At 42.0% G+C, this 22,415-nt stretch overlaps 1 protein-coding gene across 3 annotated transcripts in view; it reads left to right on the top strand.

Annotated features, from left to right (window-relative positions):
• Positions 1 to 22,415, top strand: part of dicer1 (dicer 1, ribonuclease type III) — a 57,081-nt gene that overhangs the window by 13,892 nt on the left and 20,774 nt on the right. For 2 of the 3 annotated variants that reach the window (XM_046063437.1, XM_046063438.1), the window contains 21 exons: positions 680 to 726; positions 1,313 to 1,414; positions 5,471 to 5,668; positions 5,792 to 5,954; positions 6,050 to 6,180; positions 6,810 to 6,944; positions 7,043 to 7,203; positions 7,458 to 7,626; positions 7,825 to 8,297; positions 8,582 to 8,714; positions 9,778 to 10,020; positions 10,178 to 10,332; positions 10,447 to 10,579; positions 12,282 to 12,357; positions 12,483 to 12,622; positions 18,137 to 18,316; positions 18,424 to 18,637; positions 18,753 to 18,906; positions 19,033 to 19,215; positions 19,734 to 19,839; positions 21,258 to 21,433. In XM_046063437.1, coding sequence (XP_045919393.1) covers positions 5,555 to 5,668; positions 5,792 to 5,954; positions 6,050 to 6,180; positions 6,810 to 6,944; positions 7,043 to 7,203; positions 7,458 to 7,626; positions 7,825 to 8,297; positions 8,582 to 8,714; positions 9,778 to 10,020; positions 10,178 to 10,332; positions 10,447 to 10,579; positions 12,282 to 12,357; positions 12,483 to 12,622; positions 18,137 to 18,316; positions 18,424 to 18,637; positions 18,753 to 18,906; positions 19,033 to 19,215; positions 19,734 to 19,839; positions 21,258 to 21,433 — 3,239 coding nt within the window. In that variant the 5' untranslated portion in view covers positions 680 to 726; positions 1,313 to 1,414; positions 5,471 to 5,554. Of the gene's footprint in view, positions 1 to 679; positions 727 to 1,312; positions 1,415 to 5,470; positions 5,669 to 5,791; positions 5,955 to 6,049; positions 6,181 to 6,809; positions 6,945 to 7,042; positions 7,204 to 7,457; positions 7,627 to 7,824; positions 8,298 to 8,581; positions 8,715 to 9,777; positions 10,021 to 10,177; positions 10,333 to 10,446; positions 10,580 to 12,281; positions 12,358 to 12,482; positions 12,623 to 18,136; positions 18,317 to 18,423; positions 18,646 to 18,752; positions 18,907 to 19,032; positions 19,216 to 19,733; positions 19,840 to 21,257; positions 21,434 to 22,415 lie in introns of those variants that run through there. The other variant, XM_046063439.1, reaches the window with a different exon arrangement.

Raw genomic sequence — 22,415 nt, 5'->3', positions numbered from 1 at the left:
AGATGTTTTAAAACTTTGAGACATTGAAATCCGCTTCTTTCTACTGCAGAGGCTCTTCATACAACATGGAGGAAAAACTAGTTTTAATGAGTATTAGTGATGAAATGTACAATTTGTATTGGTAAGACTGCAGTGGATCAACATATTTTTACAAACTTGACAATGATAATGTAGAAAATGCAGCGCTAAACAGGCTGTTGTCTTGGTTCCGGAGGTGGTCAATTACGTTAAACCACATTGATCTTGAACTTCTCTTCTGAATTCCTTGCATGACTGTTGACAATTTATACATTTGAAATTTTGGGGCTGTCAGTTTTTGAATCCCTAGAGTGGTTCTGTTACTGAAATAAAACTGCTTGGCTGGTGCTCCACAGATGCGCATCAGGTTGCATTATGTTTTTAATTACCAGCAAATGTAAGCTGCTCGGTTAATATAAAGACTTGTTTTTGCTGCACCAAGCTGACTGCTGGGATTGGTTACAGCTGTGAAGCTTAGCAGTCTTCACAGTAAGGTCACATGGTCTGCTGGTGATTTTGGGCTGTGTCAAATGTGTTGAAAAGCTTGTCGTACTTTAGTGATGGATCCTTCTTCCCTCTGTTCAGTGTACCTTCGTCAGCATCTGGCACCCATCAATAGGCTACTTTTCTCATTTTGCTCTCTGTTTTTTCATTTTTACAGGGCTGGAGGAACCAGCACAATCCCTGCCACTTTGCATTTGTGTAGAGGTAAGAGGTTTTGTGTGAATCATCACAGTATGATAATCTGCAGATGAGCAACAGAGGCAGTCTGTGTGGAAGCCAAGCTACCTTGATAGCTGCCTCTACGTTTAACACTCTGTGAATAAAGATATTCTTGTGTAGGTTCTAATTCATAGGTAAATCAGAAGCTTAAATTGTATTTAAAGGGGCGGCTGTGGCTCAGGAGGTAGAGCGGGTTGGCTGTTAATCGGAAGGTCGGCAGTTCAATCCCAGCTCCCCCAAGCTACATGTCGAAGTGTCCTTGTGCAAGATACTGAACCCCGAATTGCCCCTGGCGGCTGTTCTGCCAGTGTATGAATGTGTGTGAATGTTAGTTTCTGTTTGAGCACTTAGGCTCAGTTATTATTATGTGTGTATGAATGTGTGTGACTGGTGAATGCAGATGTAGTGTAAAAGCGCTTTGAGTGGTCGAAAAAGACTAGAAAGGTGCTATACAAGTACGGAGCATTTACATGTAAATTACTTTTTAATTGTCATGGTTAGACATTGTATAGACTTGTATAGTCTGATGCATGCATGATTATAACAGTGTCCTCTTTTTTTGTTTTCTCAGGTCTTAAATGTGGGGGAACATCGGAAGTTGATTAAGAGATATTTTATTATGAAGCCCAGATTACGTGTTTTCTGTTTATCCAGAAAGTTTCAATTGTTACCTGTAAGTATATTTCCTAAGAAATGTATTGTATTCTGTTGTTAACATTAGTTTTTAGCATTGTTCCAGCCTATTCACCAAGTAATCTACCCTTTTAGCACAAGCTATGCTTTAAACAAGCTGTTTTCATTCTCCAAGCGAGATGTTTCAAGATCTAAAAAAAGCCCCAAGCAATCTGTTCTCACATTCTGTATGCCCTGTTCTCACGTTCTGTATGCTTAATGGTGTTGGTGTTTTTGCAATGAATTAAAAAAAACGCTTTGGTGGACACGGGCCCTTAGGAAGATTCCTAAGCACCAACAGGCTGTTCTCACATTCCAAATAAACTGTTCTCTCATTCTAAATAAATCTCCTGTTTGTAAACCTTCAACCAGCCTGTTCTCAAACTCTAATCAAGCTCTAAACAAGTCTCTAAAGGAGCTCTAAACAAACCCTTGTCATGGTCTAAACAAGCTGCTCTCACAACCAATAGAATACCAGGTATATTGTTGACCAATGAAATGATTCCTACCTTGTTGAAATGATCCCTACCTCGCTTTACTTTTTAAGTGTAATTTATACTTCTCCGTCAAATCGACGGTGTAGGGAACGGGGCTACGCAGAGGCTACGCCGTCGCCTGACGTGCACCTCCTCCAAAATGTAACTACACGTCGAGTCGACGCGGACCGTAAGCTCTGTGATTGGTCGGCTGGGTAGCCTCGTAATGCCTCCGAGCACCCCGCGCTTTGAAGTAACATTTATTAGCGGCCAAAACGGCGGCTGTAACACAGTGAATCAATATATTTGAACGTCGCAACCCGAGCGAAATGACTGAATGTGATCCATTCGGTCGGTAACATTTGAAAAGGCTACACCAGCCGCATGTTTAAAATTTTACGTTAGCGGAGCGCTAAACTGGAAGTTAGCCTGCTCGGCCAGCAAACACAGTCAACACAGTGGACGCTGTAGCGCTACTGCCGACTAGCGTTTGGAGGTATAATTGCAGAATGACGGACACACCTACGCACAAGTATAAATGCATGGCTACGTGCGTAGCCTACGGTGTAGGTACACACGTAGACCCTACGCAGGACTATAGCAATAATATTAGAGCATCACGTTACTCTTTAACCGGGTTCACCATCCCCCACCCTACGTTTTTAGTATATACTTCCCTTGCTTTCTTAACTTTCGCAATAAAGGGACAGGTATTACATTTACCAATGTCTGTACTTTTTACTATAATAGCTACATACTGTATAATAGTAGCAGTATAGCACACAGGAGAAGAAAACGTCACCTGTGGGACTCAGTCACTGCTAAAGTCAGGGACCTCCAGAAAATTTTTTATTTAATGGCCTATTCCTTCACATTGAATTGATGAGGTCAAATTTGCATACAAGATAACATCCATGATGATATTGGCTGTGTTCGAAAACAGAAAGCAGTTGCCTCGATATCGTAACTGGCTCAGAAGGCATCACTTTCAAGTGAAGGCAGCTCTGTTTACATTAGATTTTGAACAGCCTTTAGGGCAGCACTTATGGCAATGTGTGACGTCAGCACGCCGTCTTGCGTCTCTTCTGGCTGTCAGAAGAGACACTAGCCTTACCATCAGCTAACTAGCTATTGAAAAGCCAAACGTCTAACAGACGCGTCAGAAATCATACTGAACAAACTTGGTTGGTTACAGTCACAGGCTGATATTATAGTTCAGTGTATCAGTTCTCGCTAGATTTTCAAAAACTCAAAGCGAGAAAACTACTAAACTTTTAAAAATGTATATTTGTGTACAAATTCGGCTTGTTTGTCCGCCATCTTGGCCAGCTTTCGAAAACTGGCCATAAAGCAGCGTTGCTTTATGGGTAATAGTCGGCATCAAGTCACCATCGATGCTGCCTTCCAAACTGGCTGTTACTGGGGCAGCTTGAAGGCATCTCAGATCGTTCGAGCCGTTTCGAACGGCACTCGATGCCTCGCTGTCCTGTTAGACACCTACTGAGACAGCCAGTGTTTCCCCTAGGATGGAGGTGAATATAAAACCCCAACACAACATGTCTCAGCAGTATTGCTCTTGTGTACATGAGCAATGTGATGCATATCAGAATAGTTTAAAACTATTAACTACCCAGTTTAATGTGAGCTTTAGCTGAATGTTTTGGTGTTGGTGGTCATGGTCAGGTTGGTTGGGGGTTTGGGGTCCTCCCCATGTTTTCCAAGGACAAATATGTAATTTCACATCACATTGGGCCATTATTATAAGAAAGATTTGGAAAAGCTAGAGCAGATAATAAATAACCAACACCCAAAGATCAGTCTGCTAGGGATTAACTACAACCTTTTAGATTTGGGGAAAGTAATTTGGTTGGTCGTGATGCTCCACAGTGATTTAACATTTATTGCACAGCATGTTGTGGACATCACTACCTAAAACCCTGTTAATATGACCTCAGAATCGTTACAGATACTGTTGTTCATGTGTGCCTTTTCTGTGCAACATGAGAAACCTCCTCCCTTCTGAGGTGCATTTTATTTGCACATTAAAATCCAAAAAGAAACGTTTCCTCATCAGCTTAAAAAGACTTGTTTGCATCACTAATTAGCTTTACTAACCTCCAGTCACCAACCACTCATTCATCTGAAAAATAATTGAACCAGTTTGTACAGGACAGAGCTGCAGCTCAACATTGGACAGGTAGGCAGTAATAAAATACAGCTACCAGTTACTTTCTATTGAGCTAATGTTCAGTTACATAGCAGCCAAAAGACACAGCCTGCTGTAGAAGCCTTCCTGCTCAGCTGCTCAGTCTGAAGGGGAGATCTTGGCTAACTTAGCGCTAACAGGCTTCACTTTTCCAGCAGGTGGGAAACAACAGACTTCTGTGCAAGCAACAACATATCTAAGTGCAAGCACAGCTTAAGCAGAGCAAATGTAAGCACAGGCAGGGGCTGTTTGAGTGCAAGGGCAGGGTTTTTAGTAGAGCTGCACGATTAATCTAACCGCAGTTGCGATGTCACCCTGTGCGATTTCATAACCATAGAAGGGAGCGATTTAATTGGACAGAAATGTTTGCTGTGTGGGTGACACTCTTGTCTCTGTGTTCACTGCAGTCTGCTCATTATCTACAAGGGGTGTAATGGTACACACAATTCAGTTTGGTATATACCTTGGTTTTGAAGTCAGGGTTCGGTTTATTTTTGGTACAGTAAATGGGAAAATATGCTAACATTAATTTACTGGTTGTTTATTATGAATGTTGGAAACATTAAAATTAGTTTACAATTGTTTAAACAAACTTTTAAATTTATTATATAAATAAAATACTACTATCAAGTAAATATCTGGGTTTGGCTAGCTGGATATTTAGCTATATCGGTGCCTTTTGTTGAAACATGTTCAACTTTTCATAAAGCCGATGTGCTCGTTTAATTAATATTATACTATTAAAAGAACATGCTCTTTATTTAATGTTATAATATCATACTAATACACTGATTTCTCTTAGTTCCTCCTCCAGGTTGTGGATAGAGTCTCTGCAGTGGACAGATGTAGATTTAGTCAGAGGCAGTGTGCCAATATGTGCTGCATCTAGCTGCCGCCTCCTGAGAGGAACACGCTCCCTTTTTGTTCTGTTTTACTAAAGTTATTGTTATAAATATTGTTCAGTATCTAGTTTACATAAAGTGTGCTGTGGGTTGGGTGTGTGGTGCTGGTGTATCATGTTACACCCACCATTTATACTGTTGAGCAAAGCAATTTTGCAAAAATGTCTGTTTTTGAAAATATATATTTTTAGGTACTTTATTTGAATATATTTCAGTATTGTCTGCATTTCCAATGATAAGCAAGCAAGTGGACTTATCAGACCATTCGTTACCATTATATCGCTTTCACAAATCGCACCACAGTAATCGCAAAATGACTTTTTCTCCAAATTGTGCAGATTTGAGGGAGAACATTACAAAATATGAATGTAAAATTAATAAATTGTGCTCTCAAATAGAAAGAGCATGCTCTTGTAGGAAAATGTGCCTGCTGTCTGTAGTACATTAATATTGGATCCTTATTTCCCTGCCAGTGAACTTCTGAAACAACTAGGATGAAGAAATGAGATAAAGTGGACGACTGGAGGAGCCCAGCCTCACCTCCAACTCTTTGAAGCATGGCAGGCCTACAGCTTGTTACCCCTGCCACTTCACCCATGGGGCCTTTCTTTGGTCTGCCATGGCAGCAGGAGGCTATCCATGATAACATCTATACCCCTAGGAAATATCAGGTAAGGAGGCTGCCAGTCACGTGGATGTGTGTACTAGCTGCTTGATGTATTATATACAGACTATGGCGTTAATTTGATAGAAAAAAAACATTCATTGCTGTTGTTTTGTTTCTTCCTCTACAGGTAGAACTTCTTGAAGCAGCTCTTGAACATAATACTATCGTCTGCTTAAATACCGGCTCAGGGAAGACCTTTATTGCAGTACTTCTTACAAAAGAGCTCTCCCACCAAATCCGCGGACATTACCAAGAAAATGCAAAGAGGACAGTTTTTCTGGTGAACACAGGTACATGCAATGCACACAAATTATTGTTCAAATTCAAATGCATGTAGTGATTTAACTTCAAGTAGTTTACCGTATCTCTGGTCTATGTTGTCCAGCGTTGTGTGTAGTTCAGCAAGCGGCTGCAGTCAGGACTCACTCTGACCTCCAGGTGGGAGAGTACACAGATTTGGAGGAGACCTCAGCATGGACTGACCAACAGTGGAATCAAGAGATAATCGAGAATCAGGTGTGCCGCCATTCTCATTGCCTTTCCAGTATTTGTCTTGAATACTGTTAAGTTAACACAGGCATCATACTTGTTTCGTACTTAGATGTTGTGACATACTTGCGCAGTTTTGTCAGGTTTAATAAAGGCCTAGGTGTTTCCATAAAACAGGGGCCCTTTTCACTAATACAGTGAACAAGGAACAACACCTTAATGTCACATCTTTGTTGTGAAAATGTTGTAATCCTAGTTAAGTAATAATACCAGTTGTTGTATGGTTGACACCACAAGCCTTCAGGTCAGGAGCAGAGTTCAGCATAAATCAAGTGGGCTATAAAGAAAGCACTGCACAGCGGTGTGTTTGGGTTGTGCTGGAGCCTGCACTTTTTCCATAACCCTTCTAGTTATTTCCATTACAGGTATGTATATGTATTGTTCCATGTTGTTCTTTTGACAATGACTCGTCAAACAAAGTACAAGGTGTCAAGTGACAGTGCGAGGTTTGACTCGGGGCTGATGATTCTAATTCTTGACCTTCAGCGAGTAGCCCTAGTTATTTGCACATTCTCTAACGCTGTGTTTTACAGTCAGACTCAGTCACACTGCGGCCAATAATATTCTCTTGTCTCCTGTCATTCTTTCTCATAAAGGTTCTGGTCATGACGTGCCACATATTCTTACATGTTCTGAAGAATAAAATCTTACAGTTGTCTAAAATCAACCTGGTGGTTTTTGATGATTGTCACCTGGCTATCACAGACCACCCCTACTGTGAGATAATGAAGGTGAGATTGTGGTTGAATTCATTTTTCTTTTTGCATGACTGGCAAGTAGTCGTGCAAGGGAACTGTGAAAGACCTGGCTCTCCTCTGTGTCTCTGCAGCTGTTTGAGGGCTGCTCTTGCAGTCCTCGTATCCTGGGTCTCACAGCATCCATTCTGAATGGAAAGTGTGACCCATCAGAACTGGAGCAGAAGATCCAGAATCTGGAGAGAATCCTGAAGAGCAACGCTGAAACTGCCACTGATCTTGTGGTCCTGGACAGGTACTACAAGCCATTATACTGTGTATGACCTATCAGGGGTGGACTACATCTACAGCTAAACGTGTTTTCTTAGTTACAACAAAAGCAGCGCACCATGTTCTTTCACTGATTCAGTTCATTCAAACAAAAGGAAAAGCTAGTTTGTAAAATTACCCGATGAATGAAAATCAATGACATCATTAGACTGGGAAACCAGTAAACATGACTCCTAGATGCATGCTGAAGTCTAACCTGTGCATTGTACTATATTTCAGATACGCCTCTCAGCCAAGAGAAGTGGTACTGGACTGTGGCCCCTACTTGGATAAGAGTGGCCTCTCCTCCCATCTGCAGACGGAGCTGGATGAAGCTCTCCTCTTCCTGAACGATTGCAACATATCTGTTGCCAAAGACGAGCGTGATCCCACATTCATCTCCAAACAGGTCAGAGCGAAGTTACAGACCCACAGAGTTATCAAAACTCGGCAGCTCTACGGAATTAGTTTTGGTTTTAGCTCATTTTAGTTTTCCAAACCCGCAACCTCTGATCTCTTGAACCTTATTTCCGGCAGCAGCAGACAGCTGTTTTCAGTGAAAACCCTCTGATTAACATATCGTTCACCCTGTCTCTGTACTGTCCAGGTCCTGAGTGACTGTCGGGCCGTGCTGCAGGTGCTGGGGCCCTGGTGTGCGGATAAAGCTGCGGGCATCATGGTGCGGGAGCTCCAGAAGTACATCAAACATGAGCAAGAGGAGCTCAACCGCAAGTTTCTGCTCTTCACCGATACCATCCTGCGCAAAGTGCATGCCCTCTGCGAGGAGCACTTCTCCCCCGCCTCGCTGGACCTCAAGTTCGTCACCCCCAAGGTCCTCAGGCTGCTGGAGATCCTGCACGAATACAAGCCCTTCGAGCGGCAGCAGTTTGAAAGTGTAGAGTGGTATAACAACCGCAACCAGGACAACTACGTGTCCTGGAGCGACTCTGAGGATGAAGATGAGGATGAGGAGGTGGAGGCCAAAGAGAGGCCTGAAGCCAATTTTCCCTCTCCATTCACCAACATCCTGTGTGGGATCATCTTCGTGGAGAGGCGTTACACAGCTGTCGTCCTCAATCGGTAGGACTCTGGAATTGTTTGCTAGCGCCAAGTGCCTTCAGTTTCCTGCTAACCTTTCACCGTCACTTTCTGCCACTCGCTCTCTTAATCTCTTTAAAGGAGCTACGTTGCTCTTAGAACAGCACCTTTCATTAGAGGTCCTTTGAAGAATGAGGAGAGGGACCTGATGAGTGTTATCGTGCCAGCGAAAATCATTAGTAACCCATTGACATAAATTAATATCAAATCTAGTGGAAACACTGATGTGTTATCAGTGACACAAGATATCTGTGTTTCTTCCTCAGTCTGATCAAAGAGGCAGGGAAGCAGGACCCAGAGCTGGCTTACATCAGCAGCAACTTCATCACTGGCCACAGCATCGGCAAGAACCAGCTACGGAACAAGCAAATGGAGGTGGAGTTCAGGAAACAAGAGGAGGTATGTGGACAGGAGGGAGAGCAGGTTGCCTGTTAATCGAAAGATCGGCGGTTCAATCCCCAGCTCCATGTTGAAGTGTCCTTGGGCAAGATTCACAGAAGATAGTTTCTGTGTGAAGAAGAAGAAGATATACTTTATTAATCCCACAAGGGGAAATTCAATGTTTTCACTCTGTTATTATTGTTTTAGTATTTACACACAGGCCGGAAAGACACACACCTGCACATACAGGACCTATAGCAACACACAGAGAGATGAGGGGGCTGCCACTCAGTGCGGCCCCGAGCAGTTGGGGGTTCAGGAGCTTGCTCAAGGCCTCCTTCGGCAGTACCCAGGAGGTGAACTGGCACCTCTCCAGCTACCAGTCCACGCTCCGCAACTCTGGTCTGAGCTGGATTTGAATCGGCGACCCTCCAGTTCCCAGCCTAATCCTTACGGACTGAGCAACTGCCGCCCCGCTTTGAGCATTTAGGTGTTTCAGTGTTTGAATGTGTGTGAATGGTGACTCTGATTTAGTGTAAAAGTGCATTTCCATTTAGAGAAATGATGTGGATGTGTTGGATATGACCCTGAACAGCTTGGAGACACAGTCCTCTCCCTTGAATTTTCATTCAACCAGCTTCACTGTGCTAAAGGAGTAATTTTTCTGAGGAGTGGACCTTTTCACTCTATTGCTTTAACTTAAGCCGTTGTCCATGTTTGGAAGTAGGAACAATGCAGAGCTGATACAGCTCTGTCAGCTCTGCATTTCTCCATGCTCTGATTGGTAAATTGATGTCAGTGTTTAACCAGAATTTTGAGTATTTTAATTCAATTGTGTCTAAAAAAAATAGATTAAATATAGAGATTCCACTTTCAGCCATATTGTCCAGCTCTGCAAGTTTGCTGTGTTTAGCTGAAATGAGTCATGGACTTAACATGCAAATTTGTGTTGTGGCTTGGATGGGTTTCATGCTCATCATCTTTAATTTCCTGTCCTACCATAATACTTAGGAAAGGAGTTCTTGACATATTATCAAAGCAGTATTCTGTTTGCCTCACCCCCCACCCCTTTCTCTCACAGGTTCTTCGCAAATTCAGGGCTCATGAAACTAACCTGCTGATCGCCACCAGCATCGTCGAGGAAGGCGTGGATATTCCAAAGTGTAACCTGGTGGTGCGGTTTGACTTGCCCACAGAGTACAGGTCCTACGTCCAGTCCAAAGGCAGAGCTCGGGCACCTGTCTCCAACTACATCATGCTGGCTGACAGTGAGAGGACCAAAGCCTTCGAGGAAGATCTCACTACCTACAAGGCCATAGAGAAGGTAACATTTTCTCTTCGTCTCCCTCTTTCTCAGTTAGTCTTAAGTTTCTGATCCTGTCTGATGGAACATGGAAGCATGTTAGTAGAAATAGTATATAATAGTGGAAAGTAGAAGCAGAATGAGCTAGTGATGATGATCTCATTTTAATTGTGAGCAGATCTTAAGGAACAAGTGCTCTAAGACAATGGAGGTGAGTGAGTTTGAAGTTGAGCAGGTGCTGGATGATGACAACATCCTCCCGCCCTATGTGCTTCGATCTGAGGATGGAGGTCCCCGGGTCACCATCAACACAGCCATCGGACACATTAACAGGTTGGATGATGTTTCTGCAAAAACTTTAAATCCTCAATTGATGAAAAAAAATGAACAAACACACATCAGCTTTAAAATAGCATTTCTTAATGTCTTTTTTGCTCTGGTGCACAGGTATTGTGCTCGGCTTCCCAGTGACCCGTTCACCCACTTGGCACCTAAGTGTAAAACTAAGGAGATGCAGGACGGACGTTTCCAATCCACACTCTATTTACCCATCAATTCCCCTCTGCGAGTTCCTGTTAAGGTGAGGAAGAACCTCTACATTTTAAGAATTTTGGATGGTTACACCCTGAAGCTAGCCTGGCATCCCCAGACTACATTACAAATGCGTATTAGTCTGGAATCTGTCGGTTCACTTTTCATTTTCCAAGGGGCATGCAATTGGATAGACCCACAACCAATCAGAGCATCCCTATGTGACATAGCGCTGAGCGACACATGCAAGTTGGAGCCGTGCTTGGTCCAAATTTGGCGGCCAGGTCACAAACTCAAATTTCAGCTACACAACAGACTGAAATGTGTTTTTGAAGACATTTGAGGCAGGAAATAGCCAATGCAGTAACAGGATGTTGATAGATATTGTATCAATACTGCCAGTTTTAGAGTTTGATCTGAGTTTCGGGCGCCTTGTGCATAGTTCTGGACGGACCTGCAGGCAGACAGTCAACGAGACCTGTGTCTTTTCCAATCTGGACCGGCGATGCTCCTCAGTCAGTCATCCTATCAAACCCGCCCCATTTAAATAAATGGTTGTGATTGGCCCCACTGATCCACTTCAGGTGGAAATCTGTCTGAATGGGAGGGGGCGAATACGAATCGCCAGAGCAAATGAAACATGAGTTTGCAGATTTTTCTGGTTCCCAGGCTAGCCTAAATCAGGTGTGTCCTGAATTCAAAATTTCCCCCTACATTTCAACACTCACTTCATTCAAGCTGTCTCGCAATTGACATTTTTAACAAGCTGTCAAGCCACACATTAATTTTCTCATGCAGTGAAAATGTATAACTGATAACGTCGACTCGCAGAGTGAATCAACTCAACAATGTCGTAGACTGTGAGGAAAGCACCTTTGGCTGATAAATAAAGTGAACTCGCACTGTGAGTCCAGACAGTTGTGAAAGAGCGGTAACATAGCTGGCAGAGTTTTGCAATATAAATATTTTTTAAATGAAGGACAACCTTGCTCTGTTTGAGACTGTGAGCTGCACTTTATCAGAGCTGCTGAAGTCAACGTGTGCGGATTTGTGGTGAGAACATGCACTCCCAAACTGTGTCGGTCAAACAGTCTGAAGGGGACATTAGCAGCGGAGCAACAAAATAATGCACAGCAGAGTATAGGGCATGTTATGAATTTTCATTCAACGATGACGTTAGTCTTGTAATATTAAAACTTTTTTGTGGACATGTCAGAGAACACAGATGTGGGAGAGACTGTGAATGTGCAGAAAACTTACTGAAACACAGGAACTCTGAAGTCCTGGGGTTTATTACTATTCAAAGGAATTAATCTATCACTGAGGTGAAAAGGTGCCACATGCACATTTAAAGAGGTTACTTCCCCAAACAAAGACACATGGACGAGCGAAGACTACATCATGACTCAGCAGGATGATATTCCATGAGAAAAGTTGATCTCCAAGAGAAACAGATCTGAAAGCAGCACAGAATGCCTGAGAGCTGCACTGACTTACAGTCTGTTATAGTTTGAATTGTTTTCCTTTACATAAATAAAGATATTTCCACCATAAATTGGTGCGGAAGAATTTACCAGAATGCAGGAAATTAACTGTTTCATGCACAAAACTTTCACATAATTCAGCATTGAAGATTTCTTAATAATAGTGTTAAAGTCTCGTCTTGGGTGAAGTGCCTTGTCACACCCCTACTCCTGGAATTTAGTAAGAATGAACAACCTCATTTCAACAATGTGTGTGTGTCTTTACAGGGTCCTACGATGAACTGTGCCAGACTGGCAGAGAAAGCAGTTGCACTAGTGTGTTGTGAGAAACTCCACAAAATAGGTAAAACCACAATTGAGATTTTTCTGTTGTATGAATTAGAAAAATATTCACTGTCAGCCTCTATAGAACATTTCCCTGCATCTATTATAGCATCTTGACGCATAGCTTATTTCCTTCCCACCCAGGTGAGCTGGATGATCACCTGATGCCGGTAGGAAAGGAGACCGTGAAGTATGAGGAGGAGCTGGACCTTCATGATGAGGAGGAGACGAGCGTACCAGGCAGGCCCGGCTCTACCAAGAGGAGGCAGTGCTACCCTAAAGCCGTAAGAAAGTCATACAGCTGAAGTCGTGTCATTTACAGTTAGAGTTCACTGACTCTCATCGGATGCTGAGAATTGGCATCTCTAAGCAAAACCAATATTCATCTAATTTATATCTATATTACTATATATTTCTCTGTAACTCTGACTAAATAGCCATGAGATAATAAATGCCAAACCACTACCCTCATGACTGCTTCAGTTTTCTTCAAAAATTCTGAATTTATTTTAGTTTGTTTCATGGTGCAAACTCTGAAATACTGTGGACATCAGGGGTGCTGATTAGATGGTATATTGGCATGTTGTTACAAGAAGAAGGCAAATTGTTATCACTGATACATGATATTGGGTTCACAAGATCGAGACTAGAATTTAACACTATTATTAAGAAATCTTCAATGCTGAATTATATGAAGGTTTTAAGCATGAAACATTTAATTTCCTGAGAATCTTTCTGCACCAATTTATGGTGGAAATATCTTTATTTATGTAAAGGAAAACAATTCAAACTATAACAGACTGTAAGTCAGTGCAGCTCTCAGGCATTCTGTGCTGCTTTCAGATCTGTTTCTCTTGGAGATCAACTTTTCTCATGGAATATCATCCTGCTGAGTCATGATGTAGTCTTCGCTCGTCCATGTGTCTTTGTTTGGGGAAGTAACCTCTTTAAATGTGCATGTGGCACCTTTTCACCTCAGTGATAGATTAATTCCTTTGAATAGTAATAAACCCCAGGACTTCAGAGTTCCTGTGTTTCAGTAAGTTTTCTGCACATTCACAATCTCTCCCACATCTGTGTTCTCTGACATGTCTACAAAAAAGTTTTAATATTACAAGACTAACGTCATCGTTGAATGAAAATTCATAACATGCCCTATACTCTGCTGTGCATTATTTTGTTGCTCCGCTGCTAATGTCCCCTTCAGACTGTTTGACCGACACAGTTTGGGAGTGCATGTTGCATGTGAGACCGAAACTAACTGAGACACTTGTGATCAGGCAGAAATCTCACCACAAATTCTCATTTATGTTAACTTCAGCAGCTCTTATAAAGTGCAGCTTACAGTCTAAAACAGAGCAAGGTTGTCCTTCACTTTAGAAATATTTATATTGCAAAACTCCACAAGATATGTTACCACTCTTTCACAACTGTCTGGACAGTGCAAGAGTGGGTTCACTTGATTACTATCATGGTGTCGCATCAACTGGGTGGAGTTTATTTGCTCCGCGAGTCGACATTATCAGTTATACATTTGTTTTTCACTGCGTGACAATATTGATGTGTGGTGTCACAGCGTGTGAGACAGCTTTTAATCTGTGGAATCTCGTTACATTTAAATTCTGACACCGCTACTTATATACTTCAATTATAATAAGTTCAGAGCTAGAACTGCTATAGTTTCTTTGTAACTGCTATAGTTTCTTTGTAACTGCTATAGTTTCTTTGTAACTGCTAGTTGAATGTGGAGGACCACTTCTGACAAAAAGGGAAATAAATACGGAGATAAATAAATGCTTAATAAATAAATGTAGGCATTAATTATATTATACAATGAGACATAAATGTATATATCTCTTTTAATTAGCTTTATTTATTCACCTTTGTAATAATTACCTTATTTATTTATTGTCCATTATAATCTTCAATTTTATTTATTTTATTACTTATTTTTTTTATGTATTTCTGCATTTTAATATTTTTGTCTGTTTTATTATTCCTTTGCATTTCTACACTATTTATTTCCACAGTGTTTAGATATATCTGCCTGTCCTTTTTACATTTCTCTATGTATTTCTGCCTCATTATGCAAATGAGGAGGGGCTGTGTCTCAAGGGGTCAACTTCTCCCCTGTTGGTGGACCAGTCAGACAACAGAGATCGACTCTAAACTCACATCAACAAGCCTTCCTCCCCACACAGTCACAAGAGATGGCTTCATTTAGTGAACTGAAGTGATTAGCAACTCTGTCTGAGGACAATTCTACCAGCCATGTCTTCCTTCCCTTTTCGTGTGGACGCCCTAACAGACAATGTTTTCAGTTTGCTGCATGCACGGACACAGAACTGCGGTAAAGGGAGCTGTTGTTTGTGAGCAGCACACGGTCAGCTGGTTGCAGCTCACTCTGGAGTGCACTCATATTCAATTCTGTATGGTAAATTCAGTTTCAACGGAGCAGAGCGAGCTGACAGGCAGAGTTAGAGACTTTTTTTCTGTCTGTTTCTCTCTTTACAAAGACACATGTTCATGACATGAGTCTTATCTGAAGAGGGCAATGAAGTCTCAATAGTGCTTGATGCGAGCGCCACATACAACATAATTTATCAAATTACGTCAGCCTTTGTGAAATTAGCACAAAGATACACATGCCACAATGTCCGGTTTTCAGAATAAGGTGTTAACACAACTGATATACAGTATGAAAATAAGATCAATTGGATTATACTCACAGGAAGTATAAAACCTGTTACGTGCGTCTATTAACAGTAAAATAACACTAAAATGTCAGGGAAATTACTTAGATTGAAGTACTGCAGTTGTACATTGAAATACCTTCCTACCTTTCTGTTAGGAAGTCTTCTTGAGGTGATATAAAATATTTCTCCTTAAATTCTGATTTAAGTTGTGGACCACATGAATTAAAAAAATTAAACATTTCACTGCCCAAGTCAGCTATAACACAAGTCTTGTTCATCAGACTACATGCTGTACAGTATTTGTGGACAGATTTTGTCCCAGGATTTCTTATGCATTTCTTCTTCTTCGTTGCATGATTTAGAATGATAAGGTGAGAAATGGGTCTATTCTGAGTTCATCTTGCACTGCAGCAGCTAATAAAGTCCATTTAATCCCAAAAACGCTTTTCTTTTAGGCAGGCTGGAGCAGAAAACAACTCACCTTTCTCAAGTTGTACAGTAATGTCACATGTGTATGAAGGTGGATCAAACAAGCTAATCTTAAATGTCAAAGTAGAGAGGAGCCTAGTAGGCCTATTTATTTTTATTCTTTACACACATTACTCAAGATGAATAAAGTATGCAGACAGTGGTAAAAAATCTTGCATGTTCTTCACTTGTTATCCTGTAGTTACACAATAATATTAGGGGTGTGGGCTGTATTAAAAGTACCCACTGTTCTCCCATGCTCTATCATCACATAGTAACGATGAGATGTGTGCTGTTCTCACATTCTTCCTCTGTATCTACAGTACACATAAACAACAAGGCATGTAAAAAGGAATTTATTTTATTATTTGGGGAGTATTTTCTTTGTTGCTCTCCTTCTCCTCCTCCTCCTCCTTATTCTTCTTTTCCTCTGATGAATATGGTTATGTTCTCTGCATGCCTCCTCCTGTCTTCTGAGCAAGACAGAAGTACAGTAACTAGCCTACACTAAATCATTTTGACTGGTAAAGTCCAGTAAAGTTAAGTTTAAATTGACTCCATTACACACCTAAAACACGGCTTAATAGTGATCACATTTAACAGAAGCATACAATTCTTCTTAATGGTAACTGTCAAGATTAGTGTATTTGTTAGTCACCACCACTAGTTTAAGAGCTTTAGCCTATATGATATCAACACCACATAAATTAGCCTAGCGGCTAGCGGACTTTTACTCTCCTCATAGCTTAACAAATTACATGTGTTATTCATAATATTTCTTACTCACCGCTGGTTAAGTCACTGCATCTCCCGACATAACACCACGGTTGAATTTTCACCCTGAGTTAGGGCTGTTGCGATAACCGCAAAATTGAAATACTGCGCCTACCGCGGAGGATGGTAAGCACCGCAACTAGTGATGTGCGGATCGATCCTAAAGTATCGATATTTCTGATACCAATGTTTCCTGCTCTAGGATCGATACTCATATAAAAGGATCGATATCTAAACTCAGTAATTTGGAGTGAGTATGTGTTTTATCATAAGTATATTACTTTCACCAGGATGGTCTAATTATACTCTGTTGACAGGAACTACTTTTCCTTCCGCCTGTCAAAGTCATGCTTGCCCTACGGCTCTGTGATGGAGCTTCTCTGAAGTGAGCAGCTGCAGCCCTTTACATTTCCCGCCATTGAATACTGACTCTGGCTGACTGTAAAAACAGTCACGTCTGGCCTCTGAGCCGACTGGAAGCACCCCGCGCTTTGAAGTAACATTTACTAGCGGCCAAAGCGGCGGCTGTAACACAGTGAATCAATATATTTGACCGTTGCAACCCGAGCGAAATGATTCGTTTCGCTATCAGAATGTGATCCATTTGGTCGGTAACATTTGAAAAGGCTACACCAGCCGCATGTATACAATTTTACGTTAGCAGAGCGCTAAACCGGAAGTTAGCCTGCTCGGCCAGCAAAAGTCAACACAGCGGACGCTATTGCGCTACTTACGACTAGCAATTGGGAGTGTAATTGCAGAATGACGGACACACCTACACACACAAGTATAAATGCATGGCTACATGCGTAGCCTACGGCGTAGGTACACACGTAGACCCTACGCAGGAGTATAAATGGGCCTTTAGAGGGCAAAGCCTATACTCTGGAGTTACAGTACGTAACTACCGTTTGCTTGGCAATGTTGTTGACTAGCACTCAGCAGCTAGCTTGCTCAGACCATAAAGCTGCTGTTAGCGGCTTGCTGTGCAGTGAGGTGACAGATACAGACACTCTTACTCTGCTATATGGCACCAAATTACTTCATTGATGAAAAATGCGATAATACCGCAACATATTGCCGCAGTGAAAATTACTTCACTGCGACAGCCCTACCCTGAATGGCGTTTTTGTTGAAACAGCAGCTAATAACAGCAGAGCAACAAGGTGCTCGTGTGGGAGCATTTACCATAAATACTCAAATAGGATTGCACTCTAGATTTAGCTGACCATGTGGTTCTCACAAACAACAGCTCACTTTCGCAGTTCTGTGTCCGTGTAAGTCTCTGCAGGTCAGAGCATCCACACGAAAAAGAAGAAAGACATGCCTGGTAGTATTGTCTTCAAACAGAGTTGCTTAACACCTCAGTGCACTGAAGGAAGTAATCTGACTGTGAGGAGCAAGCTGTTGTTGTGTGCATGTAGAGTAAACCTCTGCATAATATTATCTGCCGATATGAGCACAATACACTAAACAACAATACTGTTTACAGCCGATAAATAACAATTAAAAAAATGGAGAGATGAAAGACGGACCTTCATGTTATGAGTGTTGTTGTTGCATATTTTGTCCAACAGAGGGCAACATACGTGTTTGTAACACCACAAAGCCACCACAAAAGACCGCAAGCAGCTGACAAAATCAGCTGTGATTTTGTTATAAATATTCTTATTAAACTGCATTATGTCATGTTATCTTGGTCCGGTCTCATAACTACACATAACAAATGTTAGGGATAATCTTTGTTTGTATGTTATGTGTTTCGGAAAAGAAAAAAGAATATCGGTATTTGGAATGCTTCTGTAGAATAAAAAAATAAAAGAGAAATAAAATCGCCTGACCCTCTTTTGTCCTCCCCAGATACCAGAGTGTCTGCGGGACAGTTACGCTTTCCCGGAGCAGACTTACTACCTATATGTGATTGGGATGGTCCTCACCACCCCTCTCCCTGATGAACTCAACTTCCGCAGAAGGAAACTCTACCCCCCGGAGGACACCACCAGGTGCTTCGGCATACTGACTGCCAAACCCATACCTCGAGTACGTCTCCTGGTTAAAACCTTCTTACCTTCTCTCAGACTGGACTAACATGTCTGTTGCTATCATCATTGGTTGTGGATGGTAACTGGTGCTTTCCTTTTGTCCAGATCCCCCATTTCCCAGTGTACACTCGCTCGGGTGAGGTGACCATCTCCATTGAGCTGCAGAAGTCTGGCTTCACACTCACCGCTGCCCAGCTCGACCTCATCACCCGCCTGCACCAGTATATTTTCTCCCATATCCTCCGCCTAGAGAAACCTGCACTGGAGTTCAAGCCCACGCTGGCCGACTCGGCTTACTGCGTTCTACCTCTGAATGTTGGTGAGTAGAGTCACTCTAGTTTAAGCTTGGTGGATTCCTTTTCCAGATATTCATATTTCCAGAGATGCTTCATAGTTTCATTATCCTCTCTCTGCTGCTTCATTGGCTTGTTCAGTTGGGGAATCCAACACACTAGATATGGACTTTAACTTCATGGAGGACATTGAGAGGTCTGAGGCCCGCACTGGCATTCCTACCACTCAGTACACCAAGCAGAACCCCTTCACCTTCAAGCTTGAGGACTACCAGGATGCAGTCATAATTCCAAGGTACCACTGTACCATATGAACATACAGGAGTTACCTTTACTCAGAAGTGAGTGTTTATTAGAAACTGTGAGACAGATTTTACTGTGGATGAGGAACATAATGACCGTCACGCTGCTTCTCTCCCAGGTATCGTAACTTCGACCAGCCTCATCGCTTCTATGTAGCTGATGTGTACACAGACCTGACGCCGCTCAGTAAGTTTCCTTCACCTGAGTATGAGACATTTGCTGAGTACTACAAAACCAAGTACAACCTGGACCTGTCCAACCTGAACCAGCCGCTTCTGGACGTAGACCACACCTCATCCAGGTCAGCAGCGTGGGGATCATGGCAGTTAAATGTGTCTGTAAACCACTGTCCACAACAGTGGGATGTGATGTTCCACTGAGCTCAAGTTTAATTCTTTTTGTTTAAGTTTTCCTGAGTTTGTGCAAGAGAACAGGTTTTACACTGTGTTAAAGGGGAACTCCACTGGGTTTACAGGTCTAAGTGTAGAAAGTTGTTGGTGTACTACTGCAGATGTGAATAAGTTGCATAAAGGCTTTTTGTGTCTCCAGAGGGAGCTGTGTGATGTCTGATAAATGACATGTCAGTGTCAGCTGAAGGCTACAAGAAAATGAGTTAGAAAGTGAGCTTCTCAGACCTCTGTAGCCTGCTCATCATCTGCTTAAGGCTAGAAGCTCCAGGCTACGTTAGCCGCTACTAGCATAAAGCAACAGGATTTTGATGGAAGAAAAATGCATAGAATGAACAAGGTAGTAGCTCTGGTTCTGCTGCTTCTGTCCATCCAGTATGAAGCTGAGGCCCTTGTTTTCTTGTGCTCTCAGACTGAACCTGTTAACCCCTCGGCACCTGAACCAGAAGGGCAAAGCCTTGCCTCTCAGCAGTGCAGAAAAGAGGAAGGCCAAGTGGGAGAGTCTGCAGAACAAACAGGTAACGGCTGCTTTTGTGGTCACGCTGACCGTAGAACGGTGCTGAAAAACACAGCCCCATCTTTCGTTTTAATGTTAGTATTAGTATGTTAGGGCTCTGGCAAACTCCCCAGGCATAGAAGATGCAGCAATACAATGCAGTGTCGTCCAATAACATAAATTAACATCCTCTTTCTGGGCGTAATAAACTGCTGTGCAGTGTTCTGGTGTCTGAGAGACCTTTACGCTCATCGATCTGTTAGTTACACCTTCCTGGTTTGCAATTCCTCCTCTTAGCTGTACCTGAAACAACACACCCCACCAACATAGTTGGTTTTGGTGCCGGTTTTTAATTTTGAGTAGCATGAATTATTTTTAGTCAACCAAAACCAAAGACATTTTAGTTTCAAGACATCTAGTTTTCATTTGTCGCTGTTTAATTAGGCATTTATTTTTCTGAGGCTACAGCAGTCGAAAGGCCATTAGTGACCTGTTTATACCAGACAGTAGTGTTTACACACAGCACCCATTACTCTCTACTCTGCCGCAATAAGTAGTTGATATTGTCAAAATCACTAGTAATTATTGTTCAGCTGCAGCTGTATAAACCATGAAGCAGCTCATATTGGCACGCTAGCATCCTGACTCTGGCTAAATCTACATCTGTCCATTGCAGAGACACTATCCACTATCCTGGAGGAGGAACTAGTAGAAATCAGTGTATTAGTATGATATTATAACATTAAATAAAGAGCATAGTGTTCATTTAATAGTATGCTGTAAGTTTAATGTTAATATATTTTAACATGTTACTATATTAATTATAATTTCAAATAATAGTGTATTTTATATCTTATCACTAGTATAGTATTAATTCCATTCATTTCTGTGGATTGTTTTCATTCATTAAATCCTTGTGCAGGAAAAGTGGTCTACATTGTTAATGCTACGTATTAACTGGTCAATAATCACAACCATTTATGCATTACAGTGAGTTCACCATTTGCAAAGTTTGGTAGGGAGGGATCACAGTAGTCATTACTCGCATACTGTGCTCATAAATCATTTTTCCAGTTTGCACAGATCTATTTTAGGGGCATATGTGACTGAATGGTTGCTCTGTAGAGCCCTGTGATCTGCCAAGCCGTATTCATCTGTCTCATACTATCGTTTCTTTTTATAAAAATTGCAGTACATTATGTATTTATAAATGTTATTTCAAAGGTTACTTTTTAGTATTTCATTTTAATCTATTTTCATGATGTAGAAACTATTTAATGTGGGCTAATCATGTACTGTATGAAGCTGTACTGATACAGATCCAGTGTAGTCACTCCTTGAGTGTGAAATTTACTCCAGAAATGAGTTTCAGCTATGTCACCTTACATACGTTCTGTTCTACAACAGTCCCTGTCTAACAGTGTGTTGTGTGTTTGTTAGATCCTGGTTCCAGAGCTGTGTGCCATCCACCCCATCCCTGCCTCCCTGTGGAGGAAAGCAGTGTGTCTGCCCAGCATCCTCTACCGCCTCCACTGCCTCCTGACTGCAGAGGAGCTCAGAGCCCAGACTGCCAGTGAAGCTGGAGTGGGAGTCCAGACCCTCCCCCCTGACTTCAGGTCCCAGATACATACGCTACACAACATAGGAGTTCTATGTTTAATGAAAATGAACCACTTTCAGTCAGTCAGACAATAATCCCTGTGTAAAGCAGTGTGTATGACTGCACTACTATTGTGCTATTACTTCTAGGTAAACCTGGAAGGATTCATGGGTAATGTTACAACATTGTTCTAAGACATAGGCTGTATTCGAAACCGCCTACTATACTAGAAGTACGTACTGATTTGGCCCAAATGTACTATGCAGTATGCAAACAAAAGCAAGATCTGCAGTATGCCAAAAATACCCGGATGGCGTACTGATTTGGGAAAAATCTGCAATACGTATCGGACCAGTCTACCTCGCATACTGTGGCCCATAATGCAAAGCGCAAGAACTGTATCAACAACCGGTCTTTTCTTTAGAGGAAAACAGAACTTGTTTTACAATTTTCACATGCTGTTTCATCACAAAGTCCACTTCTAACAAGTTTTGAGGCGAGAAATCAACTGTGTAGATTTTAAATATCGGCAGTTTTACGAAAATTGTTGGCGAATTGAGAATGTGCTCGAACGTTTTCGGAGTTGAGAAGCTTGGCCAGCTAACGAGCCGGCCAGTCAGCTCACGGAGCCCCTTGGTCCTCACGTTTGCTCACGGAGCCCACAGCCACACAGAGCGCTGCAGCCAACGCAGCAGACGAGTCAGAGCAGCAACGTGAGAGTAAAGACCCGCAGCTGTGAGACAGTTTAAATGTTCGTACTGCTGTTATTTGCTGTTATTCTGTCTTTACATTCTGGGTAATGTTGTAACGTTTTAACTTAAATCAAGAGACATCTTGCTCGTGATGGACAGGCTTGTGTAACTTAGAAGCACTTTGATAATAAACAACAATAATGGTATCCAAGGGGCCTGTGTCAGGGTTTGTGGTGTGGAGAAGGTAGGAGGACCCAAATGCAGGACACGTAGGCTGACGGCTACATTTCAAAAGGTTTATTAACA

Source organism: Micropterus dolomieu, linkage group LG11 (genome assembly GCF_021292245.1).
Source record: "Micropterus dolomieu isolate WLL.071019.BEF.003 ecotype Adirondacks linkage group LG11, ASM2129224v1, whole genome shotgun sequence".
In the NCBI taxonomy this organism is placed as follows: Eukaryota; Metazoa; Chordata; class Actinopteri; order Centrarchiformes; family Centrarchidae; genus Micropterus; species Micropterus dolomieu.
Note: the sequence above shows the minus strand (reverse complement) of the source record. Positions and strands in the feature narration are given on the sequence as shown.